This window comes from Mirounga leonina, unplaced genomic scaffold, assembly GCF_011800145.1.
Source record: "Mirounga leonina isolate KUSES-001 unplaced genomic scaffold, KU_Mleo_1.0 Mir_154, whole genome shotgun sequence".
NCBI classification, from domain to species: domain Eukaryota; kingdom Metazoa; phylum Chordata; class Mammalia; order Carnivora; family Phocidae; genus Mirounga; species Mirounga leonina.
Window position 1 is genome coordinate 53,492,525 of NW_023270389.1, and position 22,654 is coordinate 53,515,178.

At 38.8% G+C, this 22,654-nt stretch overlaps 1 protein-coding gene across 4 annotated transcripts in view; it reads right to left on the reverse strand.

The window, feature by feature from the left end:
• Positions 1-11,476: 11,476 nt before the first annotated feature.
• The window catches only part of SUCO (SUN domain containing ossification factor), an 85,682-nt gene continuing 74,504 nt past the window's right edge, over positions 11,477-22,654 (reverse strand). For all 4 annotated transcript variants that reach the window (XM_035010791.1, XM_035010789.1, XM_035010790.1 and 1 more), the window contains 2 exons: positions 14,564-14,619; positions 11,477-13,513 (listed from right to left, as the gene is read on the reverse strand). In XM_035010791.1, the coding sequence (XP_034866682.1) occupies positions 13,070-13,513; positions 14,564-14,619 (500 nt within the window). In that variant the 3' untranslated portion in view covers positions 11,477-13,069. The remainder of the gene's footprint in view (positions 13,514-14,563; positions 14,620-22,654) is intronic.

Here is a 22,654-nt window from a genome sequence, read left to right on the forward strand (position 1 = left end):
GTTAAGTTAGGTTAAGTAACAAATAATCCCCAAAGCACATTAGCTTAACAAAATTACAGTGTATTTCTTGGTCACAAAAGTCCTTAGTGGCTGGACTCCACAGGGCCTTCATTCAGGGACCCTGACTGCTGAGGCACAGTGGCCATGTTGCCAATCACTGCAGCAGGGAGGAGGGAAGATGGAAAATGCTGGAAGACACAGGTCACTACTTCTCTCCTATTTCATTGACCAGAGCAGGTCATGTGTAGCTCTGTGTGTGTGTGTGTGTGTGTGTGTGATCATCCTAAATGCCTAGAAGTAAAAGGAAATAAATATTAATGAATACTTTAATATCTACCATAGATGGATACCTGGATAGATAGAAATGATAGATAATAGTAGTGATAAATAATAGAGAGAGAGAGAGAGAGAAAGTAAATAAAAGGAAACTGAGTCTTAGAAAGCTCAGCAATTTGCCTAAGGTCAAGCAGCTTATAAATAGCCAAGTCAAGATCAGAACCCAGATTCCTTTGAATTTCAAATTAACCCCAGTGAGACTGCTTGGAATCTATGGCACTGAACGGAATTCTTTGATATCCTGTCAGATGTTAGCAACTGAATGTGCCTTTCTGACTGGGTGTTAAGTTTCTCTGAATTTTGTTTTCATGAAGCACAGTGTGAGAACCTCTGCTCTTTTTCCAGCAAATTTTATAAAACTATCATTATTCAACTATCACCACAAAGGACTTCAGTCAGCTCAGCAAACACTACTGTTTCGTGGGATCAGAGTCTGAGAATCACTAAGATGAAAGTGAGACTCCAGGGTATTTCCCAAAACCAACAACCAATTCTCCGGTTCTCCAGACACCAACTTGGTGTTCCACAAGTGAATTCAATTCTGACACTAACTTTCCAGAGTTAGTGCAGACCTCACAGCCTAAGGGCTCAGCCCCACAAGACTGCCCCCCACATCAGATGCCAGTGGAAAGCTTGGGATCCCGTTCTTCTGACTGGCTATAAATCAGGGGTTCAAGCTTCCATGCCTTGGTGGGGCACACCACCTGCCTAACACCTTGAAGCGTTTACAACCCTGTAATCTCTCCAAACGCTGATGTTTAGGGGTTTTATGAAGGTTTTATTATGTAGACATGATGAAGTAAATCATTGGGCCATTGGTGACTCAATGTCCAACTCCTCTCCTCTCCCAGGACGGAGGTTGGGGTGGGGGCTAAAAATTCAACCCTCTAATCAGTCACCTCATTAGCATACAAGAGATATTCTTTTTTTTTTAAAGATTTTATTTATTTATTTATTTGAGAGAAAGAGCGAGTGAGCAAGAGAGAGTGAATGACAGAGAGAGGAGGAGCAAGGGGGAGAGGCAGAGAGGGTGAGAGAAGCAGGCTCCCCACTGAGCCAGGAGCCCAACTTGGGACTTGATGCCAGGACCCATGAACTGAGCTAAAGGCAGATGCTTAACCGACTGAGCCATCCAGGTGCCCTACAAGAGATATTCTTATCACTCTGGAGATTCCAAAGGTTTAGGAGCTGCACGCCAGAAACCCAGGACAGGGCCAAACATTTACAGATCATCCCCAACTTATGACAGTTCAACTTGCCATTTTTCGACTTTAAAATGGTACAAAAGTGACACGCATTCAGTAGAAAGTGTACTTCGAATTTTGAGTTTTGATCTTTCCCCAGCCTACTGATATACAGTACAGCCCTCTCTTACAATGTTGAGTGGTGGCAGGGACCCAACTCCCAGTGAGTCACAAGGTCACAGGGGGAAACACAGACACCCTGACAGTCATTCTGTGCCTGTACAACCATGATATTCGCCACTTCCAGTCTGGTCTGCGATAAATTACATGAGACATTCAACACTTTATTATCAAACAGGCTTTGTGTTAGATGATTTTGCCCAACTGTAGGCTAATCTAAGTGTTCTGAGCACGTTTAAAGTAGGCTAAGCTAAGCTATGATGTTCGGTAGGTTAGTGAATGAAATGCATTTTCCACTTAATGGTATTTTCAACTTACAATGGGTTTACCGGGCTGTAACCCCTTTATAAATTGAGAAGGATCTGTATTTTTTTTTTTATCATACTACATTCACCATGCTTAGACTAATTTTATTCCAAAATATCCCAAACTTGCTGCTTTGAATGTGGAGATAATTTGTAACTCTCCAGAAAAGGAAACTAGGAGTGGGAGATGTCTGAGAGAAACAAATTTTAAAAATTATTCAATTAGGGGCCCCTGGGTGGTACAATCAGTTAAGCATCCAACTCTTGGATTTGGCTCAGGTCCTGATCTCAGGGTGGTGAGATCAAGCCCCACATTGCGCTCCGTGATCAACATGGAGTCTGCTTGAGATTCTCTCTCTCTCTCCCCCTCCCCCCACTCATGCTCTCTCTCTCTCAAATAAATAAGTCTTAAAAAAAAAGTTGTTCAACGGAATTGAAAACGGAAATTACTGAAACTGGACATTAATACCTGGAAAACTTCAATGATTTTTTATAGGTGGTGTATCTGGGGTGCCCCAGTCGGATGGGGGCCAGCAGTGCGGATGGTAAAAGAATTCACCCAAAGCAGAATGAAAGAGATAACAGTGTACTGTATACACTGTTAGGGAGTCACTGGCAATACAGCAGAGGAGAGGCTAGGAGGCAGTGGGTGGGGGCTGTTTTTAAAGGGGGAAGATGAGGAGGTATGGCGACATATGGAATTCTCCCTTTTTTGGTAACTATGCCTGGTTGTAAGTAGCCTGTTGGTCAGCTAGGGCCTATGGCTACTTCGAGGTGGGCCGCTTAATGAGCTTGACTGCATTCAGCTCTGTGGGTGCAGTGGGCCCTTTTGCCTTGCTCAGGATTCCATGGCTCAAGCCTGTTGCCTAAAAGCAACCTCTACAGTGTGTACATGGTTTCTATGAAATATTTCACTTGTTGAGTTGTGGAGATCTGTATATGTATATATAATACAGACCTACAGTCCCTCTTCCAAACTGGAAATTTTTCAAAACTCACTTGGCCCTAAATTGAATTCATTTGGTGACAATATTTGACCTAAATGGTCATGAGGCTACTTAAGAGTCTTTATAGAGTCTTTTTTTTCCTCTACTAGTGTGAATATTCATAGAACGATCAAAATGTGAATTTTGATCACGTCAACCTAAAATTATCAGGAGGCAATAATTAAGAGTGTTTATTTTGTATCAAAATATTGCAGTCTGGGGTACACAGATTTGGGAAGCAACCCCAATAGTGTCCCATTAGGGAGCAAAAGCCAAGGGTTTTTAAAGCAAAAAGGGAATGCTTGCATACCTTGTTTACAAAGAATTTTTGATTGGCGTTGGCGGCAGAAAGCTGACTTAGACTGAATGTAATTGGTTGCTAAGGCTATCTATTAAGCAAAGTCTCTTACTGTAGCAAGTTGCAAGTGTTCGGGCTGAGTCCTGGTAATTTTTGAGGTTTGGCCCAGTTCAAAAGTTCATGGTTCCACCCGGCGAGGACATGCAGAAGGCCCACCTCCTTGATGGCCTCTCGGCTCCATTGTAAAACCCCTTGACATAAGTGACCCTGTTTCATTCCACCTTTCACAACCAAATACTAGTTCGATCATGAAAAGCTGATCCAGAGTGAGTATTACATCATAGCGAGATATGTACTGTGTTATCTTTGTAAAATGGAAACGTTTCAAAATTTTGAGGCACATTCGGCCCCCAGGATCTGAATCAGAAATGGTGACCTAGATGGTCATCTGTCCTGCTGATAAAACTGTCCAGGGACTGTGCCAGTTGAACCAGTTTGGGAGCCAGTACTCTCCCCCTTGTAGGGATGGCTTTTCTTACCCACCCCCTTCTCCAAGGCCGAGACAAGGGGAATTATCCTGCCTGCTCTCTCATATCAGTCAACGATGTGGCTGACGTCCTTATCTCTTATTTATCTTCCTCTAGAGGAAAAAAGAGGTCCTTGTAATTCCCTGTTGCAGTTTTACAAGCTCGGCCTCATGGTTTCCTCTTTCCGTTGGTCTCTCTCTTAATAAGTATCCTTGTTTGTGCCATTCTTCTCTGTCCCCGCACAGAGCCTCCTGCCCCACAAGCTTTCTTTGTATCTGAGCCAGTGGAGAAGGATGGGTCTCTGCAGATGTTGTCTTCCCATTTCTTCCTCACAAGAGTAATCTGTGATTGATTGCCAGAATTTTTTTAAATAGCCAGATGGAAAGGGTTCTGATGTGACTTTTCCTGTGTCCTTCGGATCCCTCTTGAGAGAGATGTGACACAGCATCGAAGGGAGGTTTCACCTTTCTCTTCCCCTCCCCCAACCCTGCTTGCCCCCTAAGATGGAAGGACTTCAAACACACTGTATCACACTCAAGGTTTTAGGAATGACAGAGCCTTCTGTGAAATGATGAAAATCAAAGACCCCTAGACAAAGAACAAACTCAGCATTTTGCATAGAGTTTCAGGTTTCTCAGATACCCTCTGCCAGGCCCAGATTAAGAACTTCCATCCTGACCAGTGATTCACAAAGTCTAGGGGCCTTGGGAGGTCCCTCCGATCTTTGGGCAAGGAGGTTCAAGTTCTACACCACACTCTCTCCCACTCTGAGACACACACCCAGCACAACCAGCTGAAAACATTTTGAACAACAAGAAAGAGATCCCATGTGTGTCCTCAGTCTCGCATTATTCAAGGAAAATAATTCCTCCAGGTGGTTTACCTCTTTGATGTGAAATCTTCTTTCTGTAGAGTCATTAAGAAGATGAAAATTTTCCTGAGATAAATTCACCTTATCAGGACTGATCCTGTCTTGACTCAGACTTCTGAACTCAATCTCCTTGGTCATTTGTGTCCTTAGTTTCTTGCATGCTGATCACTATTTAAAAACTAAGTTTTTCTCTTATATTTACTTTGGAATTTTTTTCTCTGTCCTCTCTGGAGAAAGGCAATGAAGAAAATGAGAAGTGACTCACTTTTCTCCATCCTTTGCCTAAAAGGGATTTAAAATTCCTACAGCACCCAAAGATTTTAGAAACAGAAGTTAATTCAGTTGATTCACCCAGAATAGAACCAATAAGGACTCATAGGGGTCCACAATCACAGCCAAGGCTCCTTCGTTAATCCCCAGTCAACCATCCTCTCAAACATAAGTCTACGGTCACAACAAGGACTAGACGATACTTTGGAGGCCCCACACCTACTAATTAATCTCCAAGAGCAGAAAGCTCTATGATGGTGGTTAGTCATATGATAAGAGAAAGCCAAGAGGAGATATAAGACTCTGATGACCTTTATCCTGGGAAAGAAATTGAAATCCATCTGATCAATCACCAGCTGTGGCTACTAAGATCATTGCCCTCTATGCCTCTGGGCTTTTTAGGGCTCTTTCTGGAAGAAATACCTTTCTGATGCCTGGTCCTAACTCCTACCCTTCCTGACAATGTCTATCACCCCTGCTTCTCTTGCCTGGTAAACTCCGACTCACTCTTCACAACCTAGCTTATAAAGGCAATTTCTCTGTGAAATGTGCCTTGCTCAGGCAGAATTAAACCCTCCTCGTTCCTATAGATGTTCATCATACCGCTGCTAGAATACTATGATATTATACTGATGGCCATATGTTTGCACTTCTTTGTCCACTCTGCTCATAGACCATGAAGTTCCTGATATTAGGAACTCTGTTTTTTCCATGTAACGTAACACTTAAATTAGCTTGGCCTGGAGCATCTGCAATTTGTTCTTGGGGAAGTTTTGTAACTGCAAAGTAACCCAAATGAAGATGTTTCTAACAGAGATCTTAATTGGGAATACATTAGCTATGATTTTTGAGTGAACTATGCATATCTTTTGGCCTTATTCTAGAACTTCAATTTCTCAGGAACTTTACAGTTGTAGTAAGGAGGAGTCGACATAAGCCAATGGTCATCATTATAATATTATGATTAATGTGAAATAGGATATGAGTAGAGAGAGGACGATGGTTAGAACTTGTTTTCTTAATGTGCATTTGACAGTCTTTGAGAGGTATGGATTGTTTTTTTGGAAGGCATATGTACATGAACAAGCATGTGGGTGAATGTGTGTGTGTGCAAACACGTGTGAACTTGTCCAAACTGTGCCTTGGGAGATGGGAGCAGAACCAGACCAAGGCAGGAGGCCAAGTAGGTTTGACCTGCTCTTCTTCTCAGGCCACACCTTGAAGAAAACAGAACAAGACTTGACACAGCCCAGCGGCTGCTGGTCCCCCTACCACCACTGCTACCACGAGGGTCTCTGTATGTGAGAATGTTTTATTGGACTGTGAAGATTTTAAAGGACTGGGTTGTGCTACTCAGGAAAAGTTTTGAAATGGGTCAGGCAAAGATCTTCTGTTAGGCCCCTTTGAACTCAGGGTTATAAATGAGTTACTAACAGGTAACAGTTACTGGATCCCCCAGAGAAAGAGCTCTAGGACCTATAAAACACATGATGAAAGTCAGCAAATGACAGATTTGGGGGAAACTAGTTCACCTAATTACTAGTGGAAGTTTGTTCATCTGTAACTCCTCTTATAGGAGGTATGAAATCTGTTAGCAATTAATGTTCCTCAGTAGAAATCTTGAGAACAAGGAATCATTTCCTTAAATTTCATCGTCTCTTAGTTATGTGACTCCTCTTTCACAAATACTGCAGAATGGAAATACAAACCACAGCCACTTTTCAAAGATGGGTTGACAATTTGTCATAAATAACAGTTTGTGAATCAATTTAGTCACCATAGGATCGACTAAAGGCTTGAACTCTCGCTCCTGATAACATCTGAAGAGGCTCACTAATCTTTACAATCAAAGAACCAGAGGAGACAGCTCTAATCGATCTATGCTATAGTGAACATAATAAACACTCTAAAATGCCCAGTGTTATTTGATAGAACTATAATTAGGCAAATCAGCAATGTGACAGAGTGAGCCTTGGATAGGCCATATGGCCCTTGGTAAATATTTCAGGTATTTCTGAGCGACTCAATGAGCTCAGTGGCTCTGGGATACAGAGACAAAACGATCAGAGCTAATGAAGCCTGGGTAGGGCTCACACAATACATGCGAAGGGTGTTCTGGAGCAGTGGGGGGAGTCTTGGGGGAAAAGGAGAGCCACAGCTTCCGTTCTCTGCTAGTAGTTGTTATTTTTAAAGCAGAGCATCTTTGATGTGATGTACATTAGCATTTCATGGTCCTTCAATATTCTTTTTCATGTGGGGATTTTGAGTCATTTTTATACTTCCTCTTTTAAAGTTCCTTAAACCCCAATAAAAAAGAATACTGATTGCCAGCTCTTGGAGAAAACAGACTTTACCACTGATATAAATACTATTCATTTCTCCTCATTGCTCCCTGGTTCTTGGAATCGGACTGTGTAGACTTCCAGACCCCTTAAGGTTAAGGGCTGTGGCAGTCCCTGCCTAATGAATCGTGTTCATAGAATATTAGTTTACCTCACTGAACAGAATACCTCCTTAAAGGAAGGATTCACATATTCTTACCTGATAACTACATGCTAACATATTCTTGGCATTTTTTTTTTTTCTAAATTGGAACTTTCTCTTAAAGAACTTACTTCGGGCCCCCAATTCCCTGGCGTAAATAAAAAAAAAATTTAAACCGAGGTATACTTGACATATAACATTAATATCAGGTGTACAGCATAATGATTTGATGTTCGTATGCTTGTAAATGATCACCACAATAAGTCAAATTAATGTCTGTCACCTTACATAGTTACAATAAATAAAAAATTTTACAACTTTTCCATTAGGAAATTTGGTACCCATAATTTTTTCAAAGAGTATTATGGATTTGTTCCCCCCAAGAACTATTGCAAAACATAACCTTGGAACTTTTATGGTAACTACTTTAGTTATCATAAAAAAATTTTTTAAAGGAACACTGAGAGGACAGATACTAAATGCAACATTCTGTCCCAAATATGTATAGTTAATGCATTTCTGAGTCTTTGGTCTCACCAGGGTGTGACTACAAAATAAGGACTTTACAGGTCAGGTCCAACCAGCCTAATGCCAGGAAGTGGTGCTTCTGTGAGTTCCTCGGAGGGCTCTTGGGCATTCTCAGGTAGTGTCCCCCATGTCTCCACCAGGAGGCATTACAGCATGGTGAAGAGCCTAGTCACTGAAGCCCTACAGATAGATACGGGCTTAATTCCCTGCTCTTCCACTTACTAATTTTGTGACCTGAATAAACACCATGAATAAATAAATAAGAAACTGAGGCGCAGTTTACTGAATGAATGAATGAATGAATGAATGAATGAATGAACAAACTGTGCCTCGGTTTATTCATTTTAAAACTGGCACAATAACAGCACTTTCATAGATTGTTAAACAAGAGCTACGTATACAGTGCGTTCGCATGGTGTTGGCACCCAGTAAGAGCAACTTCTATCAGATGGGATGCTTTTGGCGTAACACAAATACGTAACACAAAAACCAGTTGAGAATGGCTTAAACATGAGAAGGATTTATTATCTCATTTAACAAGGAGTCCCAAGGTAGGGTGGATCCTGGATTGGTTGGTTCAGTGGCTTAGCGTGAGGTCATGAGCAACTTCTTTTTCTACTCTACCCTCTTCACCATGTCAGATTTTCCTCAGGCTGCCCTTGTGTGTGAGAAATTTATGTATATCATCCAGACAAGAAATTGTCCAGAGGGAAAACATCTTTCTCTTACTACAACTTGATTTTTAACAACAAAGAAGCCCCTCTCTTGGCAGACTTCTCTTCATTTGCCACTGGTCAGAATTTCACCACATATCCATACCTAAACCAGTCACCAGTAAGGCGAATGAATGAATTTACCATGATTGACTTACACTGACCAAGATTTACATCTGATCTAGGAATAAGATCACCTCCCCCAGGAGTATGTGCCCATGAAGTTGGGGGAAGAAGGAGCACAAAAGACTGGTGACTGATTCCCACCTAGAAAATGAAAAAGTTGAGAGGCTGGCTTGCTAAGTACTCTGATGGTATGAGCAAGGAGTCTGCAATCTTTGGGACTGAGCAGCATTCCCAAGGTTTATGGCTGAAGATGCATGTTTTCCCCCTAAGAGAAGGGAGGGAAAACTGAATGGGAAGAAATTAGAGAGGGAGACAAACCACGAGAGACTCTGGACTCAGGGAAACAAACTGAGGGTTGCAGGAGGGAGGGGGGTGGGGGGATGGGGTAACTGGGTGATGGGCATTAAGGAGGGCATGTGATCTGATGTGCACTGGGTGTTACACAACTAATGAATTATTGAACACTACATCAAAAACTAATGATGTACTATATGCTGGCTAATTGAATTTAAATTAAAACTAAAAAAAAAAAGAAAACACATGCTTAAGTATTTAGGGGTGAAGGGTCTTACTGTCCCAACTAACTTTCAAATGGTTCACCCAAAAGAATGTGTGTATTGTGCGTGTTATGTATGCAAATAGACACACACACAGAAAAAAAAAAAAACAAACTAAAAATGTTAACTGCTGAATCTGGGTAAAGCTGCACAGATATTCAACTGAAATTTTTCAAATTAAAAAGCTGGGGAAAAGCATGAGGTGTTTTTTTTTTTTTCCCTAAATAGGACGAGTTTATTTTCAGTATTAATGAGATTAACAATAGTTCTCATTATTCTGACTTACCCATATTCAAACTCACCTGCTCAGAAAGTTGCAGGCCCAGTTTCTAACAAGTCATACTAATCATTAAGAAAGGACTTACAATAAAGGTTATGTACATAGGAAAGATCAAAGAGTAGAAAATGCCAAACAGAAGTATCCAGAGAGAAAGAAGGCTTTCTGTGACTGAAATATTTTGGGTCCATGGTTCGGGAATAAGATGCTTCTGCCGGGAGCTGAGAAATCAAGATGAGAAACCTTTGGCATCCCAATTGGATGTCGGAGTTCTCTGCGGTGGTTATTTATGGCTAGTTTAATGCAAACAGTGGGAGAAAGAGACCTGAGGAGCTGGAGGAAGAAATTCTCAACCTCTACTCAAATCACCAGCTGCAGGGTTAGGACTGAGAACCGACTGCGAATACACTCAAGGCCTGACCTTGAAGGGCACTGGGACAACTCGGAAAACGAATCACTTAGTACTCAAGTCAAGCCTGTTGTGAATGAAGGGCCAGCTCAGTTGCAGCCCAGGGCCCTTGTACTGGAGACCCTCAGAAGAATGGGCACCAGAGGTGAGGAAGACGCAGCTAGTTATGTGATTTAAAAGGTAGTAACCCACAGGGATGAAGTAATAGCCCGCACCACTATTCTGCAGATAATCGACAGGACTCCATCCTTAGGGCAACAGGACTAAATCCTAGTAATTTCATGTTAGGCAGGATCGTGGGTCATAGCTCTAAGTAGAAGCTATAGGTTCTACTCTATAAAAATCAATGTACGGTATAGATCCAGGAGGCTGGGACACTTAGAGAGTGTGGCAGAATACATGGTCTTCAAAGATCTGCTTCTCTTTTGCTGGGAAGGTCTTGTCACAAACTGGACAATTCAAACAAAGGGTCTGCATGAGGTTCTTAATAAATCTGATGACTGACATTACTTCATATGCCATGCTCTTACGTAGATCTGTTCAAGTAGGTTAACAAATACCCATTTTGTATTTCATAGATGTAAGCTTGTATCTTCAAATTGGGAACACCTCTAAAACTGGAAAACCAGCAGGTGGTAAAAGCAGCACACCAACTGGGGACAGGAGTTGCAGGTTGCTGTTGAGGAGCAAACAGTCCTTGGAGGGGCCCCCGGGGGCAGTGGCAGACAGTAGAGAACTCCTGTTTTCCCATGTAAGGCTTATCAAAAAGCTATTTAATTCCACAAATTGTATGTAACACAGTACTTTTAAAAATCCAATTGAAAGAACTGTTTTACTTGGCATCTTTGCTCTTATGATCCCTCAGTTTCCTTTTATTTTATGCTGTTTTAATGCTAACTTTTAGAAGAAAGAAGATGAGGCCAACTATCAAGCCACACTGAAAGCCTGTTCTGCATACGCAGCTTCGCTTCCCACCAGGCACACGTCTACAACTGGCAAGAACTCTTTTTTTTCCTCATGTAAGTATAATCTCAGAGAGGAAAAATAAGCCCCAAATTGTAAAATGTTATGCTCTGGTTAGATGTTTAAAAGTTGAAAAGTAAATTGTAAAGCATTACACTCTATTTAGATGTGGAAAAACTTAAAAATTAGTAGTCCTCAAGATGACACCTGATAAGAATATACTTACATGTATTCTACTAAATAAAGATCAAAAACTCTCATTTTAGTGTTTGAAATGGTGAAATTACAATTGTATAGGGAACAAAATGTTTACGTGTAAGTTCAATCAGTTTAGAGTTGGCTGAAATGTGATCAATTATGTAATGAGATGTTGCTGTAGTTTTTAAAGTGGCAAAAACTTCATTCCCATGTTCCGAGTAATATATTTGTAAGTTCTCCTTCAAAGAACAGAAGAGCCAGTAATTAATAAAGACAAGTGTTCAGATTTATTTGGAAATTCACAGTTTCTAATGGCGCTACAGCTCCGTAGTTACAAACTGAAAGTCATCTTTCCACAACCCTGGGTGCTGCACGCAGATTGTGTAACTCCCGGTCTCCCTCCACTCTCATCTGGACCTCTTCTCAATGATCCATACAATCAGGCCCTCTTGCTCTGAATGGCTAATTGTACAGACTGGAAAAAAATTTAAATCATCTAAAACATACTGTTAACCTAAAAGCAGCAACTTAAACAAACAAAAAAAGGCTTTAAATAGGTCACATTACAAACAATACCCCCAGAAAGGTATTAGACAAGCTTAAAAAGTTATTACTAAAAGTGCTCAATAAGTTATAACTTAAATCTTACAACACAAAATGGTCAATTCTCTCCCTTTCAAAAAGAAACTTCCCACTTTCACTCATTACTGTACAAACACACACTAAGAAATCATTTTACTCAAATACAGTCGCTGCCCATTATTTTTAAAGAAAACAAAAGACCAAATGAAGACAGACACATTGACATCACATGTATACCTCTGCACATTTGTAGCCAATACAAAGCAAACATCAAGGAATAATGATCCCTTTAGACTTGACCAATTAGACGAGGTCTGGCAAACTCACTCACTGGTTCCGTGCTTATGTACATAGGCAGTGATTCTACCATATGAGACCTGGACTCATCTGACAAACCTTCAAATGTTCTACTTGTAGTAACAGGAAACAATTACCTAAAAGTCTGGAGGATTAGTGCTTATTGTGAATGTTTAAAATGTAATGTAGCTAACGAAAACCCTTACAACAAGTGGTTAAATGTGTTTAAAAGGTGAATTTATAAAAAAATTTAGTTGCAAATACCAGTCATTTGCAAGAAAAAATCTTGTAGGCTTTTTTCTCATTGAGTCAGTAACTAGAGAAAAATGAGTGTGAATAAGTTAAATGAAAATATCAGTATTGCCGTTTACCCAAAAGAACAGAAAAAATTCCAGCAAGTTTTTGTTTCAAGTGAGTTTGCTACGCAGAAGTCTATTTGGCAAGTCTGCAGGATCTTTATACTGTCTGACCCACATTACTGAACTTCAGGTGCAGATCACCTTAAAGCCTTGTAGTGTTTGCAGCTTCAAAAAACTAACAAAGTTATAAAAGAAATCAAATGACAGAAAAAGTTCTCCCTCCTCTTCCAGTGGCATTATAAATAGACAAAAGGCACATAAATATGGGAAGGTGCAAGAAATAGGAACAAAGCTAAAGGAAGAGGTTTAGGCTTTCATTCCTATCCCACCCAAAGGAACTGGGCTTCCAAATTACGTTTGTCCCAGTAATTAATCTGTGAAAAAACATCTTTATAAAATGTCTACCATTGTCCTTGTAGGACGTGATCAGCCTTGTAAAACTGCAGCTCATTAACCAAGATTGACACAATCCCACCTACTTTTTTAAAAAGGCAGAAACCATAATTTCTGAATACTTTTCCCATTAATATTTCTCCCTCCCCCAAACCCTTCAAATACCACAGACTGTTCTTCAAAGAACAACAACAAAAAGTCTCCAGTATGAAAAGTTCTATTCATTTTAGATATGTCCCGAGACCGCTGTGACACCAAATGTTCCCACGGTGATCTCTTTGTTTCCTTTGATTATGTCATGCAGGCTCGGCAATGATCCTGACTTAGTCTGTATTAGAGTTTTTATCAATTTTCCTTGGTCTTGGACTTTAGATCGCCTTCGTTTTAAAGCCCTCTTCTCAGTTTTTGTCTTTTGGGACTGTCCATTGCACAGACTTGTGCAAGCGGAAATGCCACAAAAGTAAGACTCTTCTGACTGTGATGATGTTTCTGAGCTTCCTTCAGACGGAGGACCCTTGTAAGAAGAGTGATAAACTTCTCCCATATTAGAAAAATCTCTCTGGTTCATAAAGGGCTTCCTTCCTTTTAGGTCTCCATTGGCTACAGGGTGCAATGGATCTGCTGGCTTTATGGTTTCAATTTTTTCAGTCTTGTACTTGCAGCGTTTCTTCTATAACATTAAAACAAGGTAGTAATGAGACCTCCAACAGTTACCTCATCAAAACATCTAGAGAGCTGAGCTAATGGAGAAAAGTGCAAACTCCCAGTGAAAAGTAAAACAGTATTATGAACAGCATACATACTGTTATGTTCTGTATAGATATTACCATTACCTTCCCATTTTGTAAATGCTACTCAATCAAAACTCTTTACTTAGCTGCCACCTCTGAAAACAGATTTAGGGGGTGATAACTAACATCTGAGTACTAGTTTACTACGCACCAGGTATTATACTAGTTGCTTTCATGTGTATCTTACTTCCTGAGAAGTGAGTATTTTATCCCTGGTTACTAAATGAGAAAACCAAGGTCCAGAGGTTTGGTTCCCTGCCCAAGTTACAAAACAGTAAGTGGTCAGGTTGGGATTGAATCCTGGGCTATTTGGCTCTAAAAGTCCAAGTTCTTTCACCTAGAGATCATTACCTCTAATCAAAATGAGTACAACTTACTTTGAGAGGCAAAATGGAAAAAGCACAGACTTTGTAACCAAAAAGCCTAAGTATATTTTGAGGTTTACCATTGATTTAATGAATCATTCAAAGACGGACGACATAAACCCTCTGAGTTTCAGTTTTCTCATATCAACTCGGGGACACTACCATCTCCAGGCTGCTGTGAGGAATACAGGAACAGCACACACACACACTGTGCCTGACACACACTGATACTCAATAAGTAAGGACTATTAGCCAGAGTTCAGCAAACCTTTTCTGTAAAAGGCCAGGCAGTAAATATTTTAGGCTTTGCGGGTCTCTCTTGCATATTCTTTTTTATATTGCAACCCTTTAACGATAGCTCCAGGCTCATACAAAACAGGCCACAGGCCAGATACAGCCTGTGGGTCATAGTTTGCTAACCTCTGTAACATTTATTTATCATCATTACTATGATTGGAAATAAACAGTAAATTTAAGGACCACTTAAAGATCATATCAAACCTTTCTACTTAGTTCTTCATCTACTATCACATAACACAACAATACACTTAATCAAAATATTACCTTTTTTTCTGGAGAGAACTTGAGGGGTTCTACGATGTACAAATCATTTGGGTCTACTATAAGTAAGAGAAAGTAAAAAGCAGATGTAAAATGTAAAGTAGGTTATGCTATGATAAACACTATGAAAATATTATATATTGTCCCTTAGTGATTATTTTCCTAACAGATCCAATGAATTTATAATAATAGATTAAGCATATATTTATGCATTTTAAATTAGTGAAAAGCAACAAGGTGGTTCTTATTTTGGGCTTGCCTGGTCTCCTTCAAATAATTTCCCTAAGATTTTAACTGACAGCTAGCCATCAGCCAACACAGTAAGCATCCTTCTTTGGGCCCAGCCCTACCCTCTTACCTGATGAGAAAGACACCACCACCAGGTAAGCTAATAACAAACCTAGAGATCATCTGAGTATTTCCCTAGAGAAATACTCAAACTAAACTACACTGTGTCACAAATGTGGGTTAATATGTGCAACAAGCAGTTGTGACCAGGTACAAAAGCCAGTTAAAGGAACATACACATAAAAAAGAGATTTAAGAAGTTTTTTCTAATTGTATTTTACTGTGACCAAAACTATGAACGCCAAAATCTAAAAACAGCTTGAACACGCAATATAAATGACAAAGCAATAATGAATAAACACTGCTGGCAAGGTGAGTAAATTAGAAATATTCGCTTTAGGTTTCTAAGATTTCATTACTTTAAGCACATTAAAGACAGCTGTATACCACTCCCACACTGACAAGATAAATGTCTTGACAAGACATCTGACTGACAAGATAAATGAGATTTCAGTCCTACTGAACCCATTAAAAGTAAACAATATGTGGTCTCACAGACCCAGAAGTTTATAAAAGCTGCAAAATTCACTATAAAACTTTATGCTGCAAATTTACTAGTAACATGATTCAACCAATTATAATTTTTTTGCATTATGTACTAGAAATCTGTTGAGAAAGTCATCAAATATATAAAAATATCTAAACATTCCTCTAAATAGCCATTTCTACCAGGGTACTAATCTCGCTCAAATTGATTTTAAAAAAAAATGACACTTCTAGGAATGGTTGTTAACTGTTACTCAGATCACCCTCTCTACTGAAAGCAACTAAATGTGGATTTAACAAGTCAGGAAATGACAGATGTTGGCGAGGATAAGGAGAAAGGGGAACCCTCTTATATTGTTGGTGGGAATGCAAGCTGGTGCAGCCACTCTGGAAAACAGTATGGAGATGCCTCAAAAAGTTGAAAATAGAGCTCCCCTACAACCCAGCGATTGCACTACTCGGTATTTACCCCAAAGATACAAATGTAGTGATCCGAAGGGGCACCTGCACCCCAATGTTTATAGCAGTAATGTCCACAATAGCCAAACTATGGAAAGAGCTGAGATGTCCATCGACAGATGAATGGATAAAGATATGATATATATACACAATGGAATATTACACAGCCATCAAAAAAAAAAAAAGAAATCTGGCCATTTGCAATGATGTGGATGGAACTAGAGGGTATTATGCTAAGCGAAATAAGTCAATCAGAGAAAGACAATTATTATATGATCTCACTCATATGTGGAATTTAAGAAACAAAACAGAGGAGCATAGGGGAAGGGAGGGAAAAATAAAACAAGACGAAACCAGAGAGGGAGACAAACCATAAATGACTTTTTTTTAAAAAAAGATTTATTTATTTATTTGACAGAGGGAGAGAGAGCACAAGCAGGGGGAGCGGGAGAGAGAGAAGCAGGCTTCCCGCAGAGCAGGGAGCCCGTTGCGGGGCTTGATCCTAGGACCCTGGGATCATGACCTGGGCCGAAGGCAGACGCTTAAGCAACTGAGCCACCCAGGCGCCCCAAATGACTCTTAATAATAGGAAACAAACTGAGGGTTGCTGGAGGGGTGGGGATGGAGGGATGGGGTAAATGGGTGATGGACATTAAGGAGGGCACGTGATGTAATGAGCACTGGGTGTTATATAGGACTGATGAATCACTTCTAGCTCTGAACTCTACCTCTGAAACTAATAATACACTATGTTAATTAACTGATTTTAATTTTTTAAAAAATCACTAAAAGCACTGAAGAGCAGCCAAGATTAAGTAGGTAATCTCTAGGCCAAATCTGAAGTAAAAGTAGGAAGCCAGACAGTGAAATGGAACACAAAAGTCATTTTTGTCCTGACAGCATTTGCCAAAGCAGGAGTATGCGAACTTTAGCTCTGATGGTATCAAGGGAATGAGTCAGAAATAAAATCTCCAGACCCACCCAAAGTAGTAGTCTAATAAGAAACCTTCACTCTCCCCTCTGTAAGCTAGGACTCTAAAGAACTACCCTCAGAGAAAGAATTAACCCATGCAATGCAGGAACTTACAGTCCAAATTCCCATCATCTGGTGGTCCAACTAACCTCATGCTACAAACATAAAATATTCCTGAATATAAAGCAAACACAAATTTTCTCTGGAATAAGGACCTACACCTCCTAGCTCTCTAATTATCTCTACAAATAATTTTTCAAAGAGAAGGACCAACACACAAAGGTAACCAAGCACAGAAAGACACAAGGCATCTTGAGCGAGAGCCTGCAGACACAACCAATGAAAAGATTCAAAAAGACTTAAGATATCAGAATTATCAAACAGAAGTCTATAAAGACAGTTATACTACTATGTTTAATAAAAAGCTTGAAAATATCTGCAGGAAACATAAAACAAAAAAGGGACCCAGATGTTTAAAAAAATACTAAAAGAACTCCTAGAAATGGAAAATGTAGTAACTGACATTAAAACCTCAATGGAAGAATTTAATAGCAGACTACAGATAGCTGAAGAATGTGTGGTCTGGAAAACAGTTCGGAGGAAATCACCCAAATACAGCACAGAAAGGCAAAAAGAATGGAAATAGGAGTTTAGGAGGATAAAGTGAGAAGGATGGTAACATACTGAATTAAATGGGGACTCTTAGAACGAGGTAGAGGGAATGTTTTTGGGGAAAAAATAATGGTTAAGAATTTTCCAATACTGATAAAATATACCAACTGAGAAATTCAAAGAGCCCAACAAATTTAAACAGGAATAAAGAAAAAAAGATAATGTTTCAGTATGAAGGGAAGTAATGGCATATGGAAAGTCTCAGAAAGCAGACCTGAAGAATTAAGAAATCAGTATATATGTGGATAAATGTAAATGAACATTAGTGTAAAAAATAATAATAGTATACCTTGTTGAATTACAACTAAGCAAAAAAACAGAATTTAAATACACAAAACATTAACATGTAAGTCAAGTTGGGGATAAAAGATCTTGGTACTATCCAAGAAGAGAAAAGGATTAACTGCAGACTTTGACAAGTATTTGTAAATTCTAAAGTATGAGAAGATGTCAAAGATAATGCACAACTTCTAATGACAGAAAAAGAGAAGAATCTCTTCCTAGCTCCAACAAAAAATCTCTTTAGGAAAGGGAGGAAAAATAAAAAGAGTTAATAGGTAAAAGATATGTGAATACCTTTATGCTAATAAATTTTAACATTTATTTATTTTTTTTTTTAAAGATTTTATTTATTTATTTGAGAGAGAGAGAATGAGAGAGAGAGAGAATGAGAGACAGAGAGCATGAGAGGGAGGAGAGTCAGAGGGAGAAGGAGACTCCCCACCGAGCAGGGAGCCTGATGTGGGACTCAATCCCGGGACTCCAGGATCATGACCTGAGCCGAAGGCAGTCACTTAGCCAACTGAGCCACCCAGGCGCCCCTTAACATTTAGATGAAATGGAAAAAATTAATGGAAATTTTTAATTTAAAAAATTTAATTTTTAATTAAAAAAAATCAGGTTCCTATAACCAAAACTCCTCTTACAAAAACAATTCTGGACCTATGTGACTAATAATTCACTTGGCATTATACTCTCCAGGTCCATTCATGTTGTTGCAAATGACAAGATCTCATTCTTTCTTAAGACTGAGTAATGTCCCATTGTGTATGTATATATATACACCACATCTTAATCCATTCATCTATGGATGGACATTTGAGTTTGTTTCCATATCTTGGCAACTGTAAATAATGCGGCAATAAACACAAAGGTGCATATATCTTTTCGAATTAGTGTTTTCATTTTCTTTGGGTAAATAGCCAGTGATGGAATTACTGGATCATATAGTAATTCTATTTTTAATTTTTCTGAGGAACCTCCACACTGTTTTCCCCAATGGCTACACCAGTTTGCATTCCACACAACATGCATGAGGTTCCTTTTTCTCCATATCCTAACACTTGTTGTTTCTTGTGTTTTTGATTTTAGCCATTCTGTCAGGTGTGAGGTGGTTATCTCATTATGGTTTTGATTTGCATTTCCCTGATGATGAGTGATGTTAAGCATCTTTTCATGTGTCTGTTGGCCATCTATATGTCTTCTCTGGAAAAATGTCTATTCAGGGTCTCTGCCCACTTTTAATAAAGAGCCAATAATGGCCAAGAAACCTGAAGCAACTGAAAATTCATTTAAAATTTTACATTGGAATTCCTATCTAACACCAAACACAAAAAAATAAATTCCAGGTAGATTAAAGACCTAAAAATAAAAACCAAAGTAAACATTTAAAAGAAAATATAAGAGAATATCATCCATAAACTTGGAGCAAAAAATTCTGTTTAAACAGGAGATAAAAAGCACTAACCATAACTGGAGAAAATTTATACATTTGATTACACTAACAGGAGCTTCTCTTATTTAAAAAACTCTATATAAAACACAAGTTTCAGAGCAAAATAAGATATCTGCAACATACTTAATCAATGACTAGGATCAAAATCTTAAAAATAATTATAAACCAGTACAAAAGAGATAAACAACCCAACAGAAGAACAGGCAAAAACCTTAAAATTGCCCAGGAAAGTCATATGACTAAAAGGCATAAGTATATTTGTTCAACTTCATTAGTAATCAGGTAAATGCAAACTACAACTGCACTGAGGTTAATGAATACCTTAAACCTGAGAATCCTAAGTGTTTGTTGGCAAGAATGCAGAATAATGGAAATTCTCACAGCACTGGTGGAAGCACAAAATGTTTTATGACCACTTTGGAAAAGCCTGCCATTATCTAATGACTTGCAGATAAGCATACTCTACAACCAGCAGTTTTACATCTAGGCAATATTCCTAGAGAAATTCATACAACTATGTTCCAGTATACAAACAAATGTTTACAGCAGCATTATCTGTAAAGCCCCAAATTGTAAGCAATAGTAGAATGGATAAATACACTGTGAATGAGCTACTGAAATAGGATGGGACGCAATCATGTATATGAATCTCCCAAGAGAACGCTGAAGAAGAACAAAAAGTTTACATGTGGTATGATTCTATTTTATCAAAAGCTCAAAATCAGGCAAAACTTACACTGTGAGAAATCCAAAGACCAATGGTAAAACTATTAAGAAAATCAAGAATATGATTATTTCAAAAGTCAGGATAGCTACCTCTGGGAGAAGCAATACCAAGAGTGCTGATCTTGTTCTACTTCTTGATCTGAATGTTACACAGGCATTCACTTTATAATTACTTTGCAAGTTGTACATTCTAGTTTTATGCACTTTTTGGTTTTTTTTGTTTCCCTTATATTTCACAGTAAAAATGTGTCACAAAAATCAAAACAATTTTGATCCACCTAGTTTGTCAACAAAAATGAGAGTTGCAAATCAAAGTATAAACCTGATGAAAAGAGAGAAGGACACTAAGAAAAGAAAACTTATAATGAATTAATGTAAGTTACAACATGGATTATCTAAGCCCCATTATTACCTCAAATACTTAGCAGGCAACAGATTATGTAATTTGTCAATTTTGTATTAATTCATATCAACTTTGTACAAAAGTCCTAGCTTTATATAAAAATAAGACATGGAGCATTACAACCAAGCCACAGAAAAATGATTATAAGAGACTACTATGAACAACTGTATGCCAAAAAATTGGGAAATGGGTAAACTCCTAGCAACACACATCAAGAATGAATCACGAAGAGAAAATATCAACAGATCAATAACAAGTAAGGAGACTGAATCAATAATCAAAACCTCTCAACTAAGAAACGCCCCAAACTAGACAGCTCCATCAAAGAATTCTACGGAACATTTAAAGAAGAATTAACACCAATTCCTGAAACTCTTCCACAAATTTGGAGGGAACACTTCCAAGCTCATTCTATATAGCCAGAATTACCCTGATACCAAAGCCAGACAAAGGCAGTACAGAAAAACTACAGACCAGTATCCCTAATGAATACTGACATGAAAATCTTCAACAAAATATAAGCAAAGCAAATTTGATAGCACATTAAAAGGATATTACACAATGACCAACTGAGATTTATTCCTAGAATAACAAGGATGATTCAACATATGAACATCAATCAATGTGCTATACATTAGAAGAATGAAGGACGAAAGCCACATGATCATCCCAACTGATGCAGAAAAAGCATATGACAAGATTCAACACCTTTTCATGATAAAAATACTCAATAAATTAAGAACCGAAGGAAACCTCAACATATTAAAAGGTCATTTATGAAAAAGCCTATAGCTAATATAATAATGATAAAAGACTGAAAGCTTTCCACTAAGATCAGGAACAAGGCAAGGATGTCAGCTCTCATCACTTCTATTCAACTTAGTACTGGAAGTCCTAGCCAGAGCAATTAGGCAAGAAACGGAAATAAAAGGCATCCAAATTGGACAAAAGGGGGGCACCTGGGTGGCTCAGTCAGTTAAGCGTTGTACTCTTGATTTCAGCTCAGGTCATGATCTCAGGGTTGTCTCACAATTTATTTTTTTGTGTTTGGTGTTAGATAGGAATTCCAATCTCAGAGATTTGAGCTCTGTGTTGGGCTCTATGCTAGGCGTGGAGCCTACTTGGGATTCTCTCTCCCTCTCCTTCTGCCTCCCCTCCCCCACCCCTCCCCCCGTCAATTGGACAAAAGTAAAATTATCTCTGTTTAGAGATGACATGATCTTATATGTAGAAAAACCTAAGAACTGCATTAAAAAAACTGTTAATGGATTCAGAAAAGTTGCAGGATACAAAATCAAAGCACAAAAAACCAGTTGCACGTCTATACTTCAGTTGCACGTCTATACTTTTAACAATGAACAATCCAAAAAGGAAATTAAGAAAACAATTCCATTTACAATAGTATCAAAAAGAATAAAATACTTAGGGATAAGCCTAAGAAAGTGTAGGAAAACTACAAAATATTGATGAAAGAAATTAAAGAATATACAAACAAATAATAAAAGAAGACACAAATGGGAAAACATCTCACGTTCATGACTGGAACACTTAATACTGTTAAGATGTCCATACTACCAAAATGATATACAGATTCAGCACAATCCCTATCAAAATCCCAACAGTATTTTTTTGCTGAAATAGAAAAATACATCCTAAAATTTATATCGATTCTCAAGGGACCTCAAATAGGCCAAACCATTTTTAAAAAGAAGAATAAAGTTTGAGGACTCACACTTCCTGATTTCAGAACATGTCACAAAGCTATAGTCATCAAAACAGTGCAGTACTGGGATGCTTGGGTGACACAGTCAGTTAAGCGTAGGACTCTTGGTTTCTGCTCAGGTCATGAGGTCAATCCTGGTGTCGGGCTCTACACTCAGTGTGGAGTCTGCTTAAGACTCTCTCTCCCTATCCCTTTGTCCCTCCCCACCACTATCTCTTTCAATTCTCATTCTTAGTTTCGGCTCAGGGTGTGATCTCAGAGTTGTGAGATCGAGCCCCACATGGGGCTCTGCATTGAGCAGAGTCTGCTTAAGCTTCTGTCTCCCTCTCCTTCTGCGCCACCCCCCCCCCACTGTTTCTTTCTCTCTCTCAAATAAATAAATAAATAAATCTTTAAACAAAACAAAACAGTGTGGTACTGGTATAAAGACTGGTAAGTAGACCAATGGAATAAAGGACCCAGAAACAAACCCTCACACATATGGTCAAATAATCTTCAACAAAAGTATTAAGACCAGTCAATGAGGAAAAACAGTTTCTTCAACAAACAGTCCTGGGAAAACTGGATAT